Consider the following 22,962-nt stretch of genomic DNA (forward strand, 5'->3'; position numbering starts at 1 on the left):
CATATATTTACTAACTTTTTCAAGCTTCAGTACCTCGGAATGAGACAAGAAGCCTTTAGAAAAATAGCATTTATTAAAGCGTGAATAGTAAGCAAAGGGGAACTAAATAGCAAGGAGGGGGAGAAATCTTGAAGGGCTCCAGGGTTGTAGTCTTGACTCTCCAACCTTCTCCCCAAATTGCGCACCTTTTCACCCCCCTCATGGATTTAATAAGGATGGGCTGGTATATGTATAACCCGGAGAAGGGAAACAAAAGGAAAATAATTGGTGGGTTCCAGATACACATTTTTCTGTGCAGACCTGTAGCACCTTTGTCATGTTGGGAGTGGTTCCTGAGATGTTAAACAACACCTCCATTGGACAGATCTGATGCAGACTATACACAGAAAATGTGTACCTGGAAAATGTTTCTGGTTCCTGACAGCAAAGTGACTGGTCCGTCATAATAGAATTGGCTGCTCGTTGCCAATGTGGTCTTCATCGCAGGCGGTCCCAGCGCCAGATAGAGGCATCGTCGCAGACTGCGATCAGGATACTGCTGTCACGGCTGAAGCTGGTCTGTCTGATGGCAGAGGTGCATCTTGGGAGGGTGAGGATGGTGCACCTGAAACAGTGAGCCAGGTTAGAATGTATTTGGTGAAACAACAGAAAGACAGTGTCTCCAAAGATAGTTTAGTTATAACAAAGATAGACCACCACCCGTCATTTCAAATGGGAACAAATGAGTCAGTGGGCAGAACAAGCAAGGGGCTGGGCAGAGCCAAGCATGAGCTTGAGAGATCCTATTGGCGCGTTGTAGCATATATTTGCATATTGCTGTTAGGGAACGCCTACTTTGAAGTGCACATGTGCAATAACTCAATTCGCCTTTGCACTCCTTTTAAACAATGCCATTTATTTTTTACTTTAGCAAAGGGTAAAGTCTTTAAAACTTAGTCCACTCTGCTCGTAACAGATTGCAGCTTTGGGAACAGAAAACTGTATTGTGATCAAAATGTTGAAAATGACACATTTGCAGAATGTCGGTCAAAATCCATCTTGCTCCAGCATCTCCCACTGCCGGCCACTTGGCTTTCTCTAATGGAAACGCCAAGCGGATGCTTCACATTTATACAGCCCGTGAAATATCTGTCTCATTGTTCTGTGGCATCTGTCACAGCCCTGGAACATTATACATAACAAGGAGAGGAGTGCTCTACTGGACTTCACTTCTCTCAGGCAGTCTACCATCTAAGCATGGACCACTGCTTAGGAGAGGTGTATTGGTGGGAGGTTGACTCTTAAAACTTTGCAGGTCCTCTACCTTCACGTACAGTGATCAAGTGAAATACATGTAGATCAACTAGTCATTTAAATACATTTTGCTTTAGCTTAGGGTAGTTGAACTAAATTAAATTATTGGTGTTTTCAGAATAACTTTTTTGCAATTTCTTTTGTAAAAATAAAATATGGGGAAAGTACACAAAAATGTCCTCAGACAGGTCTGATGCTAATTCTCATTTGAATCATTTTGTTAGTTTAAACCCCCTGTATGGGGGACTGAGCAGTTCTCGTTCTGACTGACATTTTGGTGTACAAAGCGCTCTGAACGCCATAGTGTTCTGTGCCATAAAGACCCATTTTGTCTGCTCTCTGTTTCCACTCTCTCAGCGGCGTGGACTTGTGGGGTCTGAAACGTGACACTTCATGTTCATAGGGAGTGACCTGTCACATTCTCTGGCCAATCCAGACAAAGAATCGATTTCCTCTGAGCAAGTGAGCCTGGGAAATGGCATATGACAGTCTGAGTCCAGACGTTGTGGTTTCATCTCGCTGTGAAATTCTCAGCCGGTTTTAGAGCTTTCAAAATAAATAAAAAAACACTAAATAATTTCATAGAATTGAAAGACCGCGTTCTCTTGGTCACAGACGAAAGTTGTAACGAGTCTGCACACATTTGAATGGTGTCTCTGTGCTGCTCAGTGGACCTTTAGATCATATTTATTTTACTGTTAATGGGAAATCTTATACTAAGTCGTTTAGAATTTGTTTGTTCATATTTGTACTATGTACTTGAGCTTGTGTTCTAAAAAGAGTACACCTCAAAGTTATAACAACATTTACCAGAAAGGCTAGTTCCAGACCTTTCTAAACTATACAACATTACCAGTTACTGTTTATGGCCATCATGAAACATTTTTACATTTGGATATGTCTATTTAGGCGAAAATACAAATGTTACCCTATCATTAGGCTAAATTACAGATTGTTAACATACTGTATGATGATTTTTCACAAAGTAGTTTGGATGTAGTGAACTACTTTTTCAAAGTAACTAGTTTGAAAAATAAACTTTATTTAGTGTAGCTTAACTTCTTCCAGTGTGAAGTAATTGGTAGCTTGGTAAACTATATCTTCAGAGTAGCTTCCCCAACACCACCACACGTGCAGTTTCCCTACGGACTCTTACTTTGCTTTGTGGGGGTCCTCTACCTCGAGATCCCACACGTACAGTTTCCCTACGGACTCTTACTTTGCTTTGTGGGGGTCCTCTACCTCGAGGTCCCACACGTGCAGTTTCCCTACGGACTCTTACTTTGCTTTGTGGGGGTCCTCTACCTCGAGGTCCCACACGTGCAGTTTCCCTACGGACTCTTACTTTGCTTTGTGGGGGTCCTCTACCTCGAGGTCCCACACGTACAGTTTCCCCACTTGGTTTCCCAGAGCCAACATCTGTAGGACAAGACATGTGTTACTTCAATAATCAAACAAATCTTATTGAGCTTCAGACAACTTCCTATGTGGAGACACATTAAACATAAAGTATAGTACTAAAACAACAAACTTGCATCTATTTAGTTATAAAGTTCCAACACCAAACCACTGTTTGCTTACAATACTGGGATGAACAGTAGCAGATAAGGGATTCCACACAGACACAACAAAAGGGGAAATATCATCTTTACCTTCTGCCAGAAGTCCATGGAGAAACGCATGTACCAGATGTCACACTGGCTGTAGTCGAAGCGACCCAGGATTGTCACGTTGGACTCGTTTGGTTTGATGCGGTCAATATCGTCCTCCATCTTCCCTGGTTTCCAACACACGATAGCGTTCTCACACGACTGTTCAGGAGAGGAACAGAACAAAGGAGTAGGGGTTATGAGGGTCACAATGGGATCCACAACCTAATAACAGAATGTGACGTATGTGTGTTTGAACAAAAAGATTCAGTCTTACCTTGGATAAAATCAGATCTCCCAGCCAGCGTACACAGTCCACATAGTTCCTGTGGATGTCTCTGGTAGAGAAGTCAGGGAAGTGGATCTTCTGAGAGACCCATGGCCTGTAAGAAGAAGACAGAATCATCGGTTAAAGGAGCAAACATTTTCAAGTTGAAAATCAACAGTTCGGGGCGACAGGTAGACTAGCAGTTAGAGCATTGGGCCAGTAACTAAAAGGTTGCTGGATCGAATCCCTGAGCTGACAAGGTATAAATACGTCATTCTGCCCCTGAACAAGGCAGTTAACCCACTGTTCCTAGACCGTCATTGTAAATAATAATTTGTTCTTAACTGACTTGCCTAGTTAAAAAAAGGTTAAATAAAAAATGTGAGATTCTCACTGTATCCTGGCAACACTACTATTTTCCTTTTATGCAATTGTCCAGCCCTGTTATTTGAACGCGCTTTGCTGTGGATAAACGTCTGCTGAATGACTGAAATTTACATGGGAATACACATACGTTTGTTGCCCACAACCAATATTTTCACCTGTTTGTCTTGGAAGGGTTGTATTCATAGGACCCGTGAATGGCTTTCTGCATCCTCTCTGAGTTGATGGTCCAGAGCTTCAGAGAGTGGTCCATTCCACACGACATGATCTTCTCACCTAGCAGGTCAAAGTCCTGGAGCAGAGACATTTTTCATTATAGCATTCATCTCTCATTTATTTTTTTGTGTGGTCCATATTGTATCGCCATTTTCAATGGTCATATACACATAGAAATCCCTGACTTCTATTGCTCAAGAAAGCCAGTAAGAGATGGTTGTGGCAGTGTCGTGTACTCACTGCGCTGAGGACTTCATCTCTATGTCCTTCTACACCTCCAAAGATGGCCACCAGTGTGTCTGTTTGGATGTTCCACAGACGAAGGGCGTGGTCTAAAGATAAAACACAAAGCTGATGAGATATTCACACAGTTGATTTTATGTTAAGTCATTCTGTTAATGATGTAAGTACATACAGATTATAAATCATTCCTAAATGTAAATCGTTTAGTTCTCAAAAGGTCAGGTCAGTTGAGAAAATATTAAGCCCCAGCTATGGTGTCTAGTTCTACCTTTGCTGACGGATAGCAGGAGGTTGGGGTCTCTGGGGTGAAACTTGAGCTCGTTGATGGCGTTCCCGTGACCCACATAGTGCTGCATTAAAAAACTAAAATATTCAGAGATGGCACAACTAACCCCTCCCTTATGCACAAATGTAAATTCCATCCTTAGTGTAAATAAAACTATTTGGAAATTCACCCACCTTTATACACTGCATGGTGATGTGGTTGATCACCCGAATGATGCCACGCGACCCGGCCACGGCCAGGAGGGGATGGCTTGTACTGGTGTCAAAGGTCCAGGCGCAGGTGTAAAAGTTCTCATCTGCATCGGCATCCACGTATGACTGCAGGAGTCGGATCTCTCCTTGGGAATGGCACTCGTACAGTGTTACCTGGTAAATTAAGGACATCACATAGTCAGCAGTGACAGGTGGCACATGAGTCTATTTTACACCACATGAGTTGGCTATTACACTTTCAACATGGTTTATGTGATGCCAAAGATACTTACTCTGTTGCTCCCAACAGTAGCAAACACCAGCGGGTCTCCTTCTTTACTGTGCCAGTTGAACTGGACCCCAAATAATGGCTGGCCATGGTCCTCCTGTGTAAAGAACAAGTGAATTATGAGTTGAGCTCCTGGTCAAGGTGATGAGGTAGCCCTGCCTGCGACTTCAAAATCAGTGTGAACCTCAGCCCAAGTGGAAATTCCCTCTTGGTCTAATGGTCAAGACATTGGTTTCTGCTGTGGGAGACCTGGGTTCAGAGCCCACCTGTAACATTATAACACCTTCATTCAGCTGTTTACAACTCACACAGTATCATATAAACAGCACAGTTCACACATACTTATAACAGGCATGCCAAGGCTGAGATTAGGACATTTCTGGAATCAAAATTAGGCCTATTGATAAGATGTGACATATCTGCAGTTGGAAATGATTGGAAATATTATTGATAAGATGGGCTCACCCTGAGGCTGTTGACGCACTTGAAGGAGTATTTGCACTTCTTTGATTTCCACTTGCCCTTGCCCCAGCTCTTCCTGCCTGGAGCATTAGCTGTGTTGGTGGGTGTGTCTGGGCGCTCCACATTGGTCCCACTCTCAACGCTGACAGCATCATCCTACAAACACAAATTATAGCAACATGAGATGGGGTTGGTTGTGATTGATGCGTTTGCAACCGGCAATGGATGTTCTGCACCCCCTGTTTTCGACTACACTGGTGTCAGAAGTGGGATGGCCTACCATGAGGGGCTTGAGATAGACTAGAAAAGCTAAACTGACAACTAGCTAATGATTATCTACTTGGACAATCCCAGAAGGGTCCATAACATGATAGCTAACACTACCTAGAGAGCATAACTAGCCAGCTAGCTATTTTAGGTGGAGGCCCTTTGCAGTGTTGCCTCGAATCCCTTGCTCGTTGAATGATCCTTTTCTTATTTCCTGTTCTGGAATGTTTGAAAGGGAAAGCACCACAATTAACGTTATCTATAGCTAAAAAAAGACAAATCTAGGCCTAGATGAAACAAAGGGAAAGGCCCAGCTATCATCACGAACTCCAAAATCAACTACCAGTCGCTTGCTAGTTAGCCTAACTTTTCATAGCGATAAAAGCTAACATTAGCTACTTAGCTAGCTAACCATTTTTCATGTCCGCGCCGATACAAACAGAACAAAACCGAATTTACATTCTCATCTGCAGAGAGATCGGGATTACTGTTTTCATCACTGCTCAGCTTCTGCTTTTTTGTCGGCATCTCCTTTCCCGCTTCGATAGGGGTCTCGGACATGTTCTCCCTCCTCATCTTCTCTCCTTCTCAGATTCAATCATAGCGCGATCGCGGAGAATAACTTCCGGGTCTTCTATTTCCTTTGGTCTTCACAATAAAAGTCCCACACGTACCGGAAATAGTATAGTCAAGCCAGAGACGGAAGAGGAAGCAAGACACCCCGCTCGCCGTTTTTTTCTGGTTCAATAAAAGCCAATGAACTAAGTAGACCAGACCCAGCTGCTATTGCATTGGTGTCTATGGGAGACACCCGTTAATTAAGTAGACCGGAACCAAGTGACCATACATACATGGTCACTGTGTTGGGGCGGCAGGTAGCCTTGATTTAGCCCACTGCAGTAAAAGGTTAAACAAGTTAACATTCACAAGGCTGCAGGGCTAGACGGATTACCAGGACGCATACTTCACTGACATTTTCAACCTCTGTCTGACCCAGTTTGTATTAAATCAAATCAAAATGTTTTTGCCACATACACGTGTTTAGCAGATGTTATGGCGGGTGTAGCGAAACTCTTGTGTTTCTAGCTCCAACAGTTCAGTAATATCTAACAAGTAATATCTAACAATACACAGAATCTAAAGTAAAGGAATGGAATTAAGAATATATAAATATTTGGACAAGCAATGTCAGAGCGGCATAGACTAAGATACAGTAGAATAGGATAGAATACAGTATATACATATGAGATGAGTAATGCAAAATATATAAACATTATTAAAGTGACTAGTGTTCCATTATTAAAGTGGCCAGTGATTTCAAGTCTATGTATATAGGGCAGCAGTCTCTAATGTGCTAGTGATGGCTGTTTAACAGTCTGATAGCCTTGAGATAGAAGCTGTTTTTCAGTCTCTCGGTCTCAGCTTTGATGCACCTGTACTGACCTTGCCTTCTGGATGATAGCGGGGTGAACAGGCACTGGCTCGGGTAGTTGTTGTCCTTGATTATCTTTTTGGCCTTCCTGTGACATCGGGTGCTGTAGGTGTCCTGGAGGGCAGGTAGCTTCCCCCCGGTGATGCGTTGGGAAGACCGCACCACCCTCTGGAGAGCCCTGCGGTTGCAGGCGGTGCAGTTGCCGTACCAGGCGGTGATACAGCCCGACAGGATGCTCTCAATTGTGCATCTGTAAAAGTTTGTGGGGGTTTTACGTACACGTTTCAAGCAAACCACCATAGTCCCTGTGCCTAAGAACACCAAGCCCGTAGCACACATCTGTAGCCCTGAAATGCTTTGTAAGGCTGGTCATGGCTCATATCCATACCACCATCCAGGAAACCCTGGACTCACTCCAGTTCACATACCGCCCCAACAGATGCATAGATAACGCAATCTCTATTGCACTCCACACTGCCCTTTCCCACTTGGACAAAAGGAACACCTAAGTGAGAATGCTGTTTATTGACTACAGCTCAGCGTTCAACACCATAGTTCCCTCCAAGCTCATCACTAAGCTAAGGACCCTGCGACTGAACACCTGCCTCTGCAACTGGATGCTGGTCTTCCTGACAGCCTATAGGGAGGAGGTCAGAGACCGGGCAGTGTGGTGCCAGGACAACAACCTCTCCCTCAACATGAGCAAGACAAAGGAGCTGATCGTGGACTTTATGAAATGAAGGGCCGAACACGCCCCATTCACATCGACAGGGCTGTAGTGGAGCGGGTCGAGAGCATCAAGTTCCTTGGTGTCCACATCACTAAGGACCTATCATGGTCCAAACACACCAACACAGTTGTGAAGAGGGCAGGACAATGCCTCTTCCCCCTCAGGAGGCCGAAAAGATTTGTCATGGGCCCTCAGATCCTTAAAGAGGATCTGAGGGCATCTTGACTGGCTGCATCCCCGCTTGTTATAGCAACTGCTCGGCATCTGACTGCAAGGCGCTACAGAGGGAAGTGCATACGGCCCAGTCCCTCACTGGGGCCAAACTCCCTGCCATCCAGGACCTCTATACCAGGCGGTGTCAGAGGAAGGCCCTAAAAATAGTCAAAAAACTCCAACCACCTAAGGTATAGACTGTTCTCTCTACTACCACACGGCAAGCGGTAGCAGAGTGCCAAGTCTGTGACCAAAAGGCTCCTGAACAGCTTCTACCCCCAAGCCATACGACTGCTGAACAGTTAATCAATTGGCCACCTGGACTATCTACACTGACCCCTTTATTATTTATTTAACTTCATTGTTTTGCACTGACTCCCTTGCACTGGCTCTACTACGCACACTCACTAGACTCTACCCACATGCTCACATACTAGACTGACACTCCAACTCACACACACACACACTCACACTTCACATATGCTGCTGCTACTGTTTATTATATACCCTGATTGCCTAGTCACTTTTACCCTTACCCACAGGTACATACTGTATTACCTCAATTACCTCAACTACCTGGTACCCCGGCACATTGACTCCATACTGGTACTCCTTGTATACAGCCTCAATATTGTTTTTATTGTTTTACTATTTCCCTTTTTATTTTGAAAAAATGTGTCTTAGTTTTTAACTCGGCACTGTTGGGAATGGACTCATAAGTAAGTATTTCACTGTAAAGTCTACACCTGTTGTATTCGGTGCATGTGACCAATACAATTGTATTTAAGTTGAACTGACCATTTTTTTCAATGGTTTTCTTTGGTCTAGCCTACATCCTTGTGAGCGTTGGCTACACTGGTGTCAGAGGTGGGATGGTGACTTTGATCCCACTTCTGTGAAAATGGACAATAAAGATTGTATTGTATTCTATTTATGAGGCTCTGTTCAGTTTTGCTCTGTTCCGGTATAGGCTACTTTTGTAGAACGTCCTCGGGCAGATCTGGAACGCGCCCAATGCGTAATTCAAGTAGGCTACAAGCGCGTTCGCTTTTGTGCGCTCCTGAAGGTACAGTAGTCACATGATCCAAACTCCATTAGAACTCTTGATAGCGCATACATAGTGATCTAGCTCCGAACGCAACATGATAATCGACAGAATTATCGAGAACGGCCTGAATCTTGTGCATCCAGGGACTGTTGTGACGAGCCCCGTGTATTTGGGGTCTTTTTACCAGGATACCTCACCTGCAACGGAGATCAACAACTCTCTCTGTGCGCCAAACGAGTTGGATGGTTGGGGAAATTTTAGGAGCCCGACTCCGCCAACTGCAGACAGGGCCACAAACGGTAAAATAAAACCCTTACTTTTAGAAATCAATATACATATTTGTAATTGTTGTTAACTTTTCCTCTGAGCAGACTATTGTGTTAATAATGATAGGCAGGCTACTTTATATAATTATTGAAGTTAATGGTTACTTCCTTATTAGCCTACTTCTGGAACACCGAAAAGAACATTGCGTTAGTGACACGGAGGATTACTGATCATGGGCAGTGGTGGAAAAATTACCCAATTGTCATACTTGAGTAAAAGTAAAGATACCTTCATAGAAAATAACTCAAGAAAGTCCGTCACCCAGTAAAATCCTATTTGAGTAAAAGTTTTAAAGTATTTGGTTTTAAATATACTTAACTATCAAAGGGAAATGTAATTGGTAAAATATAGTTAAGTATCAAAAGTAAAAGTATAAGTAATTAGAAATTCCTTACATTAAGCAAACCAGATGGCACCATTTTTTTGTTTTTTAAATTTACGGATAGCCAGGGGCACGCTCCCACATAGACATCATTTACAAACGAAGCATGTAGTTAGTGAGTCTGCCAGATTGGAGGCGGTAGGGATAACTAGGAATGTTCTCTTGAGAAGTGTGTGAATTAGACCATTTTCCTGTCCTGCTAAGCATTCCAAATGTAACGAGTACTTTTTGCTGTCAGGGAAAATGTATGGAGTAAAAAGTACATAATTTTCTTTAGGAATGTAGTAAAGTAAAAGTTGTCAAAAAATATAAAAAGTAAAGTACAGATACCCTCAAAACTACTTAAGTAGTAGTTTTAAGTATTTTGATCTCCTGTGCTTGAACTTAGCAGGCAGAATTCTCAGGAACTGTATTCATGTATCCTACCACTATAGATATATCATACATCAAGGGCTTTTTGCAAAGTAACATTTTATGGATTGCTGAGTGTACTTTTAACAACCAATTCAACACAATCACTTTTGCCTCAATAGCAAACTAATCAAAAGTAGTGTTTATTTCAAACTTGTCTTGGGATCAAAGATTTTCATCGGTCCTATTTATACCTGTTGCAGAGTGTTCCATGAGTGAGGTGCAGTCTTTTGGCCGTTTCCAAGGTGTGCGGGTGAAGAATACAGTGAAAGACCTCATCATGCAGAAGCGCCTTAGCAACCAAAATGTACAGGTAAATGAAATTATGTTATTGTTCTGCTAGTTTGTGTAAATATTATGGTTAGCTTGCATATATTTAGCTTACATCTGTCCATATTTTCATGATCTCTGTTTTTCTTTATGTCCAGCAACACTCTGAGGGAGAATACACAGGTAATATTAACGTTTTATCGACACACATTATCCAGAAAAACTGTAGACACAGTACATTATAATATCATGTGCAAATGTTTTTTGTTGTTGGTTATCATGTAGAGTTGACCTCCCTTCTTCAAGGGCATAAGAGGACTGTGGACTTCAGCTTGATAACCGATTCACCTGCTAAAAGACTTGCTACTGCAAAGGCAATCCTGGTAATTGTATGCTTTTGGTTATAACGTTATTTAAGTGAGTCCCCTCTAACTTTTCCCCTGATTCTTTTTGTTCAGGCTAGGGTTGGTTTCATAGACCCAGGTTAAATAAATCCAGGGATATTCCTCTGGTTTAGCTAATAAAGAACTAGTGAAAACCACAAACTCTCATGCAGGTCAGGTTGTTATAGCTACAAACTATATTGTGTGATATGACAGACCACTTCAATCCGTAGCCCAATTCCATTTCTCCTTTTCTGTGTAGTCTGATGTCACTTCACTTGCTCAGTTCCCCTCCGGGTAAACCCCAGTGAGACTCAGAGTTACCGCCTCCACCCTGAGGGCTATTCCAGAACTCAAAATTAGGAATACAGTTTGGCAATGTTATCATGCATATGGATTATTAGGTTTTGCATGTGTGTCTCATATAAACTCTGCTGTTTGAGTGAACTGAGGGAGTGGAAGGAACCCAACTACAAATATCCTTCTTCCTTATTGTTTACCTTTCATGACAGGAAGTGTAGTTAAAGCAGCAATCCCAATCAGCAGTTGAAACGATAACGAAGCGTTCTCGTTCTAAACCTCTGAGGGATTGCACAGGAGAAATGTAACCACTCTCAAATGTATAGACTGAGCTATGGATGTAAGGACTGACCATCCATGATATCAAAATGATAGTTTAACCATGCTGTATCGAATCCGGACGTAATCGGGAGTCCCATAGGGCTGCGCACAATTGGCCCAGTGTCGTTCGAGTTTGGCCGGGGTAGGCCATCATTGTAAATAAGAATTTGTTCTTATCTGACTTGCCTAGTTAAATAAAGGTTAAATATAAAACATTTAAAAAAATAATCAATGGGTACATACAGTTCATTTATAAGTCCAAAAACGGATGTATCGACTGCAGATGACCCCTTTTTAAGTATTTATCATCCACTTCTCTTTCAGACTCTGAGCCCTCCAGAGGGAAGCACACTGGACATTGACTTCATGGAACTTGGATATGAGTCCATGAAATCAGAGACCTCCCCACAAGAGACCCTCCCTGACCCCTTCAGCCTCATCGACTATCAGTCTATCTACCCTCAAACCCACATGCCACATGCAATGGGAAACTCCTATGTCCCCCAGCCTTTCATAGCCCCGCTAACCCCAAAGGGTGTTTGGCCATTGGCTCAGTTTGCTGATGGGGAGCCGATGTCCTTCTTTCAATGGCAGATACAACAGGAAGCGGAGAAGTTGGCAGGCCTCACCCCCGAGATGCTCACAAGCCAGGATAATGATGGAGACACGTCAGTTTGTGTAGTATTCATCAACCCGTTGTATACATTTGCCTTTTGTAGATCTAAGCCACTATGCATACTCAACTCAGTTATTTTTCTAACCCAGTGGCCTCCAACTCTGGTCCTGGGGAGGTACGGGTGTGCAGGGTTTTGTTCCAGCCTAGCACAGTATTTGAACACAAACCTGCCACACCCTGTAGCTCTCCAGGAACAAGGATGTTAGTGACCACTGTTCTAATCCATCATGTGACCTATGCTTGCCAGACATTTATACTCTTAGAAAAAAGCTGCTATCTAGAACCTAAAAGGGTTCTTCGGTTGTCCCAATAGGAGAACCCTTTGATGAACCCCTTTTGGTTCCATATAGAACACTTTTGGTCCCAAGTAGAACCCTTTCCACAGAGGGTTCTACATGGAACCCAAAAGGGTTCTACCTGTAACCAAAAAGGGTTCTATATGGAACCAAAGTAAGTTCTCCTATGGGGAGAGCTGAAGAACCCCTTTGGAACCCTTTTATCTTAGTGTAGATTGTTTTATCTCTGTGTTGCCAGATTCTTGCACATAACTGTGGCTCAGGGCAGAAGGGCTCTAGCTTATGTGCTGGCCAGCAAGATGGCTACTGTCGGCATGCTGGATATGAAGGAGCACAATGGCCAGGTAAGGATTTACATCCTCACGCCCAATTCTAAATGGACCCCTTGCCCCAGAGACTTCTGTCACACACACACTAGTGCCTAGGAGCTAGTGGCTATGGGTTGATTTGGAATTGGTCACAAGGGCGCAGTTATGATTACAACTGGGATATCATCTGAAAAGGAGGATTTTCAACATTTGATCTTTTTTGTCTTTTGTTTTGTACCCAGAGTGCCCTTCAGTTGAGCGTTGCAGCCAATCAACATCTGATAGTGCAGGACCTGTTGGCCCAGGGGGCTCAGATCAACACCACTGACTGCTGGGGCCGCTCCCCTCTGCATGTGTGTGCAGAGAAAGGCCACGCTCTCACTCTCCAGGTCTTTGACTTTCCCACTGTGGCACATACTAGGAGTGTGATGTGATATGAATAGGGGCTTTGGATTTGATCTGACCATGTCATGTTTTAGCCTTATAACTTGTATTTCACAACTTCTGTTTGAGGCATCACTGCAGTCAGTCAACCTTAGCAGTTAGATAACCCAGTGCTCCTCAGTGGCGCAGCGGTCTAAGGCACTGCATCTCAGTGCTAGAGGGGTCACTACAGACCCTGGTTTGATCCCAGGCTGTATCACAACCGGCCGTGATCGGGAGTCCCATAGGGCGGCGTACAATTGGCCCAGCGTCGTCCGGGTTAGGGGAGGGTTTCCGGGGCAGGCCGTCATTATAAATAAGAGTTTGTTCTTTAACTGACTATCCTAGTTAAATGAAGGTTAAATAAATACAAATAAAATATAGTTAAGTCAGGGAAGTGTCATGCACATAGACCAGTGTAGACAATACAGTGACTAAGGTCTGGTTTCAGTGATGGACTCTTTTGGTATAGAGGAACTGCCTACGTCACTACTTTATCAGCTTGAATAAAATACTAAATGGTAGCTAGCAATATGGAGATCACATAGGTTATTTTTAATGAGTGCATTTCACAAGTGGCTAGTTTGCATCATCTACCTGAACTAAAACAACTGCAAAGGTTGTGCCTGCAAACTTTGGTTTTGAATCACGTTGTTCTGACATGTCTGCCTCTGGATTTACATTTACATTTTAGTCATTTAGCAGACGCTCTTATCCAGAGCGACTTACAGTAGAGTGCATACATTTTATTACATTTTTACATACTGAGACAAGGATATCCCTACCGGCCAAACCCTCCCTAACCCGGACGACGCTATGCCAATTGTGCGTCGCCCCACGGACCTCCCGGCTGCGACAGAGCCTGGGCGCGAACCCTGCCCAGCCTGGGCACGAACCCAGAGACTCTGGTGGCGCAGATAGCACTGCGATGCAGTGCCCTAGACCACTGCTCCACCCGGGAGGCCCGGGAGGCATCTGGGGATTTGTGAGGCAAATCCCCAGATGTATTTTTTCCCTTATCAATGTAGGCAGTGACTTAGTTTTTCTTTGCCAATAGAGTCCATCGTTGAAACCACATCCTAGTCGCTGTGTTGCCTAGGGTTGGGTTTTCACAACTAAAGTGAACATACCTCATCATACAGAGACTATGGTATGAAAGGTCTGAAAACATGATTGTTGAACACAATCTCTGTTTCTCATTATTATTATTATTATTATACATAAGGGTTTGGCAACTTTAATCAACATCTTGGCACTAGAGGAAGGAAATAGTGGTTGGAAGAGAAGTCAGGGGAAACACTGAGCCGTAGGGATGGGAGTTCTCTCTTTTAATAACACTGGTTGACAATCACAGCAAACAAAGTTAACGTTTTTACCAGGAGCCTTGTGTTTGTTAATGTATGAATAGTCCTCCATTCTCCACTATGGGATAAGAGTTGTTTCCTCACTCTGAAGAAATACGCCACTAAAAAAGCTAGGTTTATGATCACCCTGAACAACGATCCATTTATGACTTCACCAGTCTGATACACTATATCATCTGGACTGTGCAACCTTGGTTTTCAGGGTATTTTACCCCCGCTAGTTACAAGAAGTAAAACCACAGGTTGGTTGTCAATGGTCGATTGTTTTAGGCTTCCAGTACATGGTAATAAGGCAGAATGATTTCCCCCCCCCTGCAAGCTCATGCCCAAATGCAAAAAAAGTGTAGGGAACTCAGGTGCTGTATGCACAATCAGAAGAGATCTGTCAGCAACTTTCTGATGCCATTTTGATAAGAATCTATGCAAATTTGGCTCATGACTCAATGAATGGATTTATAGGTCTCACTGAAACTTTACCATCTTGATTATCTGTGATAAACTGTGACCTTTTCAGTTTATCTTTCAATTGGAATTTTGTCTCACTGTGTTTGATGTTCCTCCTGACTTGGAATGTTTTTTTGTGTCCCATAGCGATAGTTGTTCTGTATCGGGTTAGATCGCAGGCAGTGACTTCCTCATCGGCTCATAACAGATATAACAGCCAGCCAATCACAGAGCATTTCCTCAAAACAACACTGGGACAAAATCCCCCTTTCTTCGAAAAACTGGTTTAACAACAGATGTGCTTCTGATAAGAGGTCACGGCAAATGCACTCCCAGCCTATCAAACATTAACCGTCAACAGAACATGGCACGCTAAACCTCCCAATCATTAACGCCTATTAATCTGTTACTCAACAATGAATGGCTGGCATCTACTATCTCTTTTAGATCTCTAGAACTAAACATTGACACTGTCATCGTTAGCGATGACATGTTTTACCATGACTAGCTAATTCCACAGTTGTACCTTAACACAAGTGTGTGTGTGTGTGTGTGTGTGTGTGTTAAATTTAAATCAAAAGTTCTTCCTGTTCTGCCCTTTATCCCCCTGTTTAACATTTTCCTTCACACGCTCTCTCTTCCCGTAGACCATCCAAAGAGCTCTGAAGAGTAAAAGGCAGGAGCTTAATGTGGAAGAAGTCAACTATGATGGTGAGTCAGAGTTGCTCAGAACAATGACCTGTCAGGATTGCTCATAATCCTCTATACAATAAAACAGGTGAGGCAACCTGTGTCTCAACCCAAGGCTGAGTCACAAACTACGACAGTCAACATTATTTAATCGTCATAACGGCAAAATAAATACTACCTCCCCAATGCTTCAACCTGCTTTTCTCTCCAGGCCTAACTCCTCTTCAGACAGCGGTCCGGTCTCACAATGCGGTTGTCCAGGAGTTGGGCCGTATGGCGGCAACCCCCCAGTCCCCTGAGGTGGTGGAGTTGATTCAGAGAAGGAAGCTACTGGGGCAGTGTGTCAACACACTGCTGCTCATGGGAGCCTCCTGTGCAACTAAGGTGAGTTTGAGTAGCCTGGTCCCAAATCTGTCTGATGCGTTGTCAACTCCATCATAAACAGATCTGGAACCAGGCTAGAGGTTGAGAATCTTTCATTTATAATTTTTGCGTATCATTCTTTGGCAGCATAGCCCATTCCATACAGTCTGACCGTACCTGTCTTTTTCCAACAGGATCATAAAAGTGGCCGCACCTCCCTGCACATGGCTTCTCAGGAGGCCAATGTGGAGCTTTTACGCATCTTCCTCGACCAGCCAGACTCTCTGTCTATCGTCAATGTCAAGGTGAGATACTGCTACAGTACCTAATGTCAAGGTGAGATACTGCTACAGTACATAATGTCAAGGTGAGGTATCGCCTCTCTCTGGAAAACACACGTACATGATAACCTATCAGCATGCTGGCTCAAATTCTGAGCTGACAAACAGTGTTCCCATTGTTCATTGTTTTTTGGTCATCAGGAGGTAAGTTAACTAAACCCTCTAACATGAGTTCTGTCTACCAGTCATTCAGTGGAAACACAGCACTGCACTTTGCCAGTTCTGTGCATGGTCGCGTGACTCAGGTAGATGCTGTGAAGCTGCTGATGAGGAGAGGGGCTGACCCCAGCTCCAAGAACCTGGAGAATGAGCAGCCTGCCCAGCTGGTGGCTGAAGGGCCCGTCGGAGACCAGGTGAATAATGCCCCAAAATGGTTCTTCGGGTGTCCCCCTTCTGTAGAAATGGCTCTACACGGAACCCAAAAAGGTTCTACCTGGAACCAAAAAGGTTCAAACATGGAACCAAAAAGGGTTCTTCAAATGGTTCTCCTATGGGGATAGCCGAATAACCTTTTTAGGTTCTAGATAGTACCTTTTTCTTCTAAGAGTGTAAGCACGTCCATGATCATGCAGGGTACAAAAAGTACAGCATGGTTCTACGTTGATGCCATTGCCTGGAAAAAAATCTCTAAGATACCAGCACACAGTTGAACCCTCCCTCTGTGGGAGCATTTAATGGTGTTCTTGTATCCATCTTTCAGGTGAATATTCCCATGTTGTTGTTTTACTATCATGTAATCATTCTTTAACCAGGCAAGTCGACTGAGAACCTTTTATCAATTACTATTAAGGCCTGGTTAAGACGCAAACACAGAGACGCAGTGAAAACAGAACATGAAGAATACACAAAAGTTCAAGTGTTAGACTGGCAGACATTCAAAACACACACACACACTTCAACAAGATGGGACGGTATTGCAATAATGTGCCTCTGGTTGTTTCTCTTAGGTGCGGCGTATCCTGAAGGGGAAAGGCTACCAGGCCCGGTCTGCTGCCCAGTAGGATGTGATCTCCTGTCCAGAAACACTGTCAGTCAGACAGTCTACGTAGAAATGATTTGCCATCGTATGTATGGCAGATGTCAGTTGTTTCAATGAAACAGTGAATGTTGTTCACTACAGTGTAGTGTATTTTGAGGTAACCATGTGATCTTCTACCTTAAAGGGGCAATCTGCAGTTGTTACATCCATTTTTGGACTTGTAAATTATTAATATGTACTTGGAGAATATAACTTATACATTCATCATGAGCTTAGTTCAAATGTCGTACCCCATCAGAACCCAAAATATATAAGCTTGTTTTACTCCAATGTTTGTCAACAAAGTACATGGAAACAAAATACTATAAACAGCTTCAAAATATGGTTCAAACTATAATGTTGATATCATGGATGGTTACTCCTTAGCCGTGTCTATGAATTTGAGTGTTAACATTTCTCCAGCCCCATCCCTCAGCTTTTTACTGAAACGGGCAGGGAATACGCTTTGTTTTTGTTTCAACTGCTGATTGCTGCTTTAAGGAATGACGCCTGAAGGTTTTTTTTACCACTAAACCACTTTGGGTTGACTCATCTGTAATGCCGGTGTGAAACACCTTGAGCTGGAATGTGCATTCTAGGGCTCGACCACATATTAACAGTGTAATGTAGCTAGGGCTCGACCACAACAGTGTAATGTAGCTAGGGCTCGACCACAACAGTGTAATGTAGCTCGGGCTTGACCACATTAACAGTGTAATGCAGCTAGGGCTTGACACCATAGTGACAGTGTAATGCAGCTAGGGCTTGACACCATAGTAACAGTGTAATGCAGCTAGGGCTTGACACCATAGTAACAGTGTAATGCAGCTAGGGCTTGACCACATAGTAAGTGTAATGTATCTAGGGCTTGACACCATAGTAACAGTGTAATGTATCTAGGGCTTCACCACATACCAGTAACCTGAAGAGACGGGAGCTCAGTTTTTTTGAATTTCTTGGAGGTTCTGGTACGGTGGCACCATTGGGGTCTTGCCTTAATTTTAAGTGTATTTTCATTTACTTTATAAATAAATGAAAATAAATGAGTTGGCTAGTGTCACATAATGGGTCATTGAGTATGCTAAATAACTATGGTGATGTCATTGAGTTCCTGCATATTTTGCTTTAGTACCCATTTCAATTATATACTGTACCATGGAGATGAAATGTTAGATCAATTATAAACAAATTACAAATCTGAATATTGTACTCTTTTGGAATGTAAAATCACCAAATTTGTTAATAAATACAATTGATTTGAACTACACTGCCTGAAACATTACTTTAAGGGTATATTATAACCACCAGCAGTCATAGGTAAGGAAGAAGAATGCCAACACACTGGTAGAACTTGGGATAGGTTTTATCAAAGCACAGAAGAAAATATGAAACTGAATTAGACAGGATATAAGTTTAAGAGGCATTATTCAGGCAACTGTTACCCATCAGTCAACTATTTTATAATGAACTGTTTCACCAAAAAATGAGGCCACAACATAGAAAATCAGGAGACAAATGGCTTTAGGTCTATTTGATAATGACAGACTACACATTCTTGATTAACACAAAATGAATCAGGAAAGGTCACATGATCTCGGTCAATCTAACTCAACCAGCAGGGAGACATTGCGTCCCCCTGCCATCTTAGGCAGAACGTTCTGTTGCTCTACTCTCTGGAAGTCATTGAATTCAGAATCTTGGTGAAGGACAGAATACTATTGAAATGTCCATCCATGGGCAAATGATGCTGGGGCTACAATGCTGCTGCTAACAGCTCAGCCGAGTGTTTCTGTAGGTGCCTGTTGAGGTGTGTGCGGCGGGTGTAGCTCTTGTCACAGTGAGGACAGGGGTACGGACGCACTCCAGAGTGAGTCAACAGGTGCTTCTTCAGATCAAACTTCCTCTTCAGGCTCTTCCCACACTCTGGACAAGAGAACGGCTTCTCACCTGAGGGACGGGACAGTATTTAGGACTATAAATCAAGATTACACAGAGTTACTTCAGATTACACAGAACTATGATTAAATTGTTAGTTTTATTATCATCGATCACAAATGTATAAACGCATTGCTTATGTCCTGCATCACATATGAAAGTACAAAGATGTTTAGCATTTCTTGGACAAATGACAACAGTATCATTCATATACACCATATAGTTGTTAAATCAACTGCCCCCTTAAAGGGATACTTCGGGATGTTGTCCCTTTATCTACTTCCCCAGAGTCAGATGAACTCGTGGATATTATTATGTCTCTGTGTCCAGTATGAAGGAAGTTAGAGGTAGTTTCGTGAGCCAATGCTAACTAGCATTAGCGCAATGACTGGAAGTCTATGGGTATTGTTCTGGGACTTAGCAATTGCAATAGCGCTAGTTAGCAACTTCCTCCAAACTGCTCGCAGAGACATAAAAATGGTATCCACAACTTCATCTGACTCTTTGGGCCTCATTGCCAAAATCCGAGCTAACTACAAGCTCCTGGTTCTGACCTGAGTGTGTCTTCATGTGTTCTGTCAGGTGACAGGATATGGAGAATGTCTTCCCACAGTCAACACAGCTGTAAGGTCTCTCTCCTGTGTGACAGCGCATGTGTTTCTGCAAGTCCCCACCAGAGGGCCACGCCTTTCCGCACACCTCACACACGTACGGCCTCTCGCCCGTGTGCCGCCGCACGTGAACGTTCAACCCGGCGAGCGCCGTAAAGCGTTTCCCGCAGTAAGAGCAGTGGAAGGGCTTCTCGCCCGTGTGGATCCGGAGGTGTCCCTCCATGCCGTCTTTAGTCCGGAAGCGCTTGCCGCAGTGGGCGCAGAGAAAGGGCTTCTCCTCCGAGTGGGTTCTGAGGTGGGACTGGAGGGACCCCAGAGTAGTGAAGCTCTTCTCACACTGGTCACATTGATGAGGTCTGTCCACAAGATGGCTTCTCTGGTGGATCCTCATGAGGGTCAGGCCTGTAAACGTCTCCTCACAGTAACGGCACTTGTACCTCTGGCCCTCGCTCCCCTCTGGGACCGGATGGGTCTGCTGGTGTTTGATGAGTTTGGCCTGCGAGGTGAATGTCTCGCCGCAGACAGGGCAGACGAGTTTGGGTACGCGGTGCATCTGCCGGTGGGCGTCGCGCTCCTTCGCCGAGCCGAACACACGCTCGCACTGGGTGCAGGCAAAGCCGCCGCCAGATGAGTGAGTCTGCTTGTGATTGGTCAGGCTGGAGAGGAGGCGGAAGCGTTTGCCGCACAGGCAGCACTGGTGCAGCGGCTGGGCCCAGTGGGTCTTGTGGTGTCGGGTCAGTTCCAGCTGGGTCCTAAAGCCCGCCCCACATTGAAAACAGGTGTTGGTCTTGTGGGTGAGGCGGTGGCGGTACTGCTCGCGGAGCGACGCAAACCGCTTCCCGCACTGGGCGCAGTCGAAAGTGGCGGTGACACACACAGAGCGCTTGTGGTCGTTCAGGCTCCAGGGCGTTGGGAAGCCAACGCCACACTGGGCGCATTTGTAGCGGCCGCCTCGTGAGTGTGTGGTCAGGTGACGCAGCACCTGGGAACGGTAGATGAAACACTTCCCGCACGTCGGGCACTTGTGGGCAACACGCCGGGGATTGTGGGATACGCTAGACGGGAGCGTCTCGGAAGACGAGGACTCTCCTATGGGGCTGTCTGTGAGGAAACAGGAAGAGAAGGTGAGAGGTAATTGGTATTTTATTAGGATCCCCATTAGCTGCTGTGAAAGCAGCAGCTACTCTTCCTGGGGTCTACACAGAACATGAAACATGACATAACACACAACATTAATAGACAACTGGTGTGACTTACATTTACATGTACATTTTAGTCATTTAGCAGACGCTCTTATCCAGAGCGACTTACAGTAGGTTAAGAACAGCTCAAAGTAAGAATAGCTCAAGGACAGAACTACGTATATTTAAAAAAGGCACGAGAGGATAAGCAGAGAGGATATTGGGAAATGGAGTTTGTAATGGAGGACAAAATAAGAATATCTTACGCGTACACCTGATAGGGAGCTGCAGCACAGGAGGCTGGTGGGGAGGACGGGATTGTGATAATGAATGGAGTGGAATGGTATCAAATAAACCACACACATGGTTTCCAGGTATTTGATGCCATTCCATTTGCTTCGTTCCAGACAATATTATGAGCCGTCCTCCCCTCAGCAGCCTCCTGTGAGCTGCAGGTGGTTAGAAGGGTATAAGACACTCACCTGTGTCACTCTCCACTCTAATACATTCTACAGGCTTATCGGACGACTCAGGGATGATGCTGAGGTGGGAAATAACATGTCATGTTAAATCATTCATCATTTACCCAATACTCACACACAGTTCACGTTTCGACACTGTTCAAATAATGTACACTCAAAAACACACAAGATACAATCTGTCCATACTTACTGTACCGCTACTGCATTCCACACACACACACTCCCAAACACACGCTGACCACACTTTCCTCCTCAGTGAGGTGTTAGACACACACGCTAAACAACCACACATACTCTGTCCACACCAATCGTCACACTACTCAAAACACCCATTCTGATACAATCTGTCCATACTTACTGTCACGCTACTGCATTCCTAACACACACACACACACACACACACACACACACACACACACACACACACACACACACACACATACCTCCCCAGTGAGGCCTGGGGCTTTTGGCTGCTCACAGGAACAGTGTTCCTCTCTGGCGAGGGCCTGCTCTGTCCTGAGGGAGAGTTGACTGCAGTCTGCCCCCTGCAGGCCACAGGCAGGGTGAGAGTGGGTGCAGACTGGGAGACGACAGCAAGAGAGTGCTGGCCCGGCTGGGGGATAATCATTATAGATTGGCTCTGAACAATGAAACCCAGAATCCCTAGGTTGGACGTTTCCGTTTCTCCTGCCACTCTATTGGCTGATTCCTGGTCTTGACCAATCAGCTCGGCTACTTTTGATTTCTCATCGTCCTCTCGTTTGATGCAGACCTTCTCCTGTTCTTCTCCTCTCTCTTCATCCATCCTTTCCTCAGGGAAGGGTTCTGACTCACTGTCAGAGTCGGCAGAGGGATGGCACACCATCATATTTGGAAGACAAACAGGTAGAGAGCTGAGGAGGTTGGTCTGGGATGGGCTGGAGTCTGCACAAGACAAGCGAGAAGCACAGTTGTAAACAAATCAAATAGTTGTTTTAAAAGTTTAAAAAATGTGAGACTACAGACTATGACTGGGTTGGTGATTGCTGCAGTGTTGGTGACGTACCTCTATTTACCAGGTGTTCCCGGCAGCACGTTTGGCTCTGCAGCACAGACCTCAGCCTGTCACTGTGGGGGATAGACTGCAGACATTCATCCACACCACCGGGGACAGAGTCAAGCCAGGAAGCAGCCTGGGGAACACAGGGGGGAGATGTGTGGTGGTCAAAGTGTGGTTGGTAAATGTGGTCAATATGTAGCCTGTGTAGTCTCTTAGTAGTGAAGTTGGGGTTGACATGGGGTCACTGTGTACCTGTTTAAAATCTGGTACTGGCAGCAGCTCCTCCAGTCTGGAGAGGAACACACACACCAGAGACTCCAGCTCTGCATTAAAGTATTGACCAAACTGAGAGAGATAGTAGAGAGAGAGATAGTAGAGGGAGATAGGAGATAGTAGAGAGAGAGATAGATAGGAGAGAGAGATAGA

At 44.3% G+C, this 22,962-nt stretch overlaps 3 protein-coding genes across 5 annotated transcripts; 1 reads left to right on the top strand and 2 right to left on the bottom strand.

The window, feature by feature from the left end:
• Window positions 1–54: 54 nt before the first annotated feature.
• Window positions 55–6,167, bottom strand: LOC129849487 (polycomb protein eed). 2 transcript variants are annotated; one of them, XM_055916311.1, is made up of 11 exons: window positions 6,008–6,167; window positions 5,285–5,437; window positions 4,824–4,916; window positions 4,513–4,704; window positions 4,322–4,403; window positions 4,051–4,142; window positions 3,753–3,886; window positions 3,220–3,325; window positions 2,946–3,104; window positions 2,639–2,712; window positions 55–604 (listed from the first exon to the last, which is right to left on the bottom strand). In XM_055916311.1, exons 1-11 carry the CDS (start codon window positions 6,122–6,124, stop codon window positions 478–480), a joined length of 1,329 nt encoding a protein of 442 aa, XP_055772286.1. In that variant the 5' UTR covers window positions 6,125–6,167; the 3' UTR covers window positions 55–477. The 2 variants fall into 2 exon arrangements, with proteins under 2 accessions (XP_055772286.1, XP_055772287.1); XM_055916312.1 differs by having other exon boundaries at window positions 6,037–6,125.
• A 2,823-nt stretch (window positions 6,168–8,990) lies between these two features.
• Window positions 8,991–18,550, top strand: LOC129849486 (NF-kappa-B inhibitor zeta-like). Of its 2 annotated transcripts, none has more exons than XM_055916309.1 (12): window positions 8,991–9,270; window positions 10,295–10,404; window positions 10,520–10,544; window positions 10,647–10,744; window positions 11,690–12,033; window positions 12,576–12,681; window positions 12,888–13,034; window positions 15,524–15,587; window positions 15,778–15,950; window positions 16,124–16,234; window positions 16,456–16,623; window positions 17,218–18,550. In XM_055916309.1, the coding sequence occupies exons 1-12, from the start codon at window positions 9,066–9,068 to the stop codon at window positions 17,269–17,271; spliced, it is 1,605 nt and encodes a 534-aa protein (XP_055772284.1). In that variant the 5' UTR covers window positions 8,991–9,065; the 3' UTR covers window positions 17,272–18,550. The 2 variants fall into 2 exon arrangements, with proteins under 2 accessions (XP_055772284.1, XP_055772285.1); XM_055916310.1 differs by having other exon boundaries at window positions 10,668–10,744.
• An 83-nt stretch (window positions 18,551–18,633) lies between these two features.
• Window positions 18,634–22,923, bottom strand: LOC129849484 (zinc finger protein ZFMSA12A-like). The gene is made up of 6 exons (XM_055916307.1): window positions 22,789–22,923; window positions 22,543–22,669; window positions 21,941–22,421; window positions 21,498–21,556; window positions 19,778–20,935; window positions 18,634–19,235 (listed from the first exon to the last, which is right to left on the bottom strand). Exons 3-6 carry the CDS (start codon window positions 22,363–22,365, stop codon window positions 19,042–19,044), a joined length of 1,836 nt encoding a protein of 611 aa, XP_055772282.1. The 5' UTR covers window positions 22,366–22,421; window positions 22,543–22,669; window positions 22,789–22,923; the 3' UTR covers window positions 18,634–19,041.
• Window positions 22,924–22,962: the final 39 nt, after the last annotated feature.

Source organism: Salvelinus fontinalis, unplaced genomic scaffold (genome assembly GCF_029448725.1).
Source record: "Salvelinus fontinalis isolate EN_2023a unplaced genomic scaffold, ASM2944872v1 scaffold_1488, whole genome shotgun sequence".
In the NCBI taxonomy this organism is placed as follows: domain Eukaryota; kingdom Metazoa; phylum Chordata; class Actinopteri; order Salmoniformes; family Salmonidae; genus Salvelinus; species Salvelinus fontinalis.

Bases quoted from the DNA above. Each gene is read 5' to 3' on its own strand.
- LOC129849487 (XM_055916311.1), bottom strand. From the start codon at position 6,124: ATGAGGAGGGAGAACATGTCCGAGACCCCTATCGAAGCGGGAAAGGAG. The intron at 4,917-5,284 runs GTGAGCCCATCT...TTCTTTACACAG, and splicing joins AGTGCGTCAACAGCCTCAGG to GAGGACCATGGCCAGCCATT. The intron at 4,705-4,823 runs GTAAGTATCTTT...TTAATTTACCAG, and splicing joins CTACTGTTGGGAGCAACAGA to GTAACACTGTACGAGTGCCA.
- LOC129849486 (XM_055916309.1), top strand. From the start codon at position 9,066: ATGATAATCGACAGAATTATCGAGAACGGCCTGAATCTTGTGCATCCA. The intron at 12,034-12,575 runs GTCAGTTTGTGT...CTGTGTTGCCAG, and splicing joins CAGGATAATGATGGAGACAC to ATTCTTGCACATAACTGTGG. The intron at 15,588-15,777 runs GTGAGTCAGAGT...TTTTCTCTCCAG, and splicing joins GGAAGAAGTCAACTATGATG to GCCTAACTCCTCTTCAGACA.
- LOC129849484 (XM_055916307.1), bottom strand. From the start codon at position 22,365: ATGATGGTGTGCCATCCCTCTGCCGACTCTGACAGTGAGTCAGAACCC. The intron at 20,936-21,497 runs GTGAGTGTCTTA...GTTTCCTCACAG, and splicing joins TAGAGTGGAGAGTGACACAG to ACAGCCCCATAGGAGAGTCC. The intron at 19,236-19,777 runs GTCAGAACCAGG...CCCGTCCCTCAG, and splicing joins ACACATGAAGACACACTCAG to GTGAGAAGCCGTTCTCTTGT.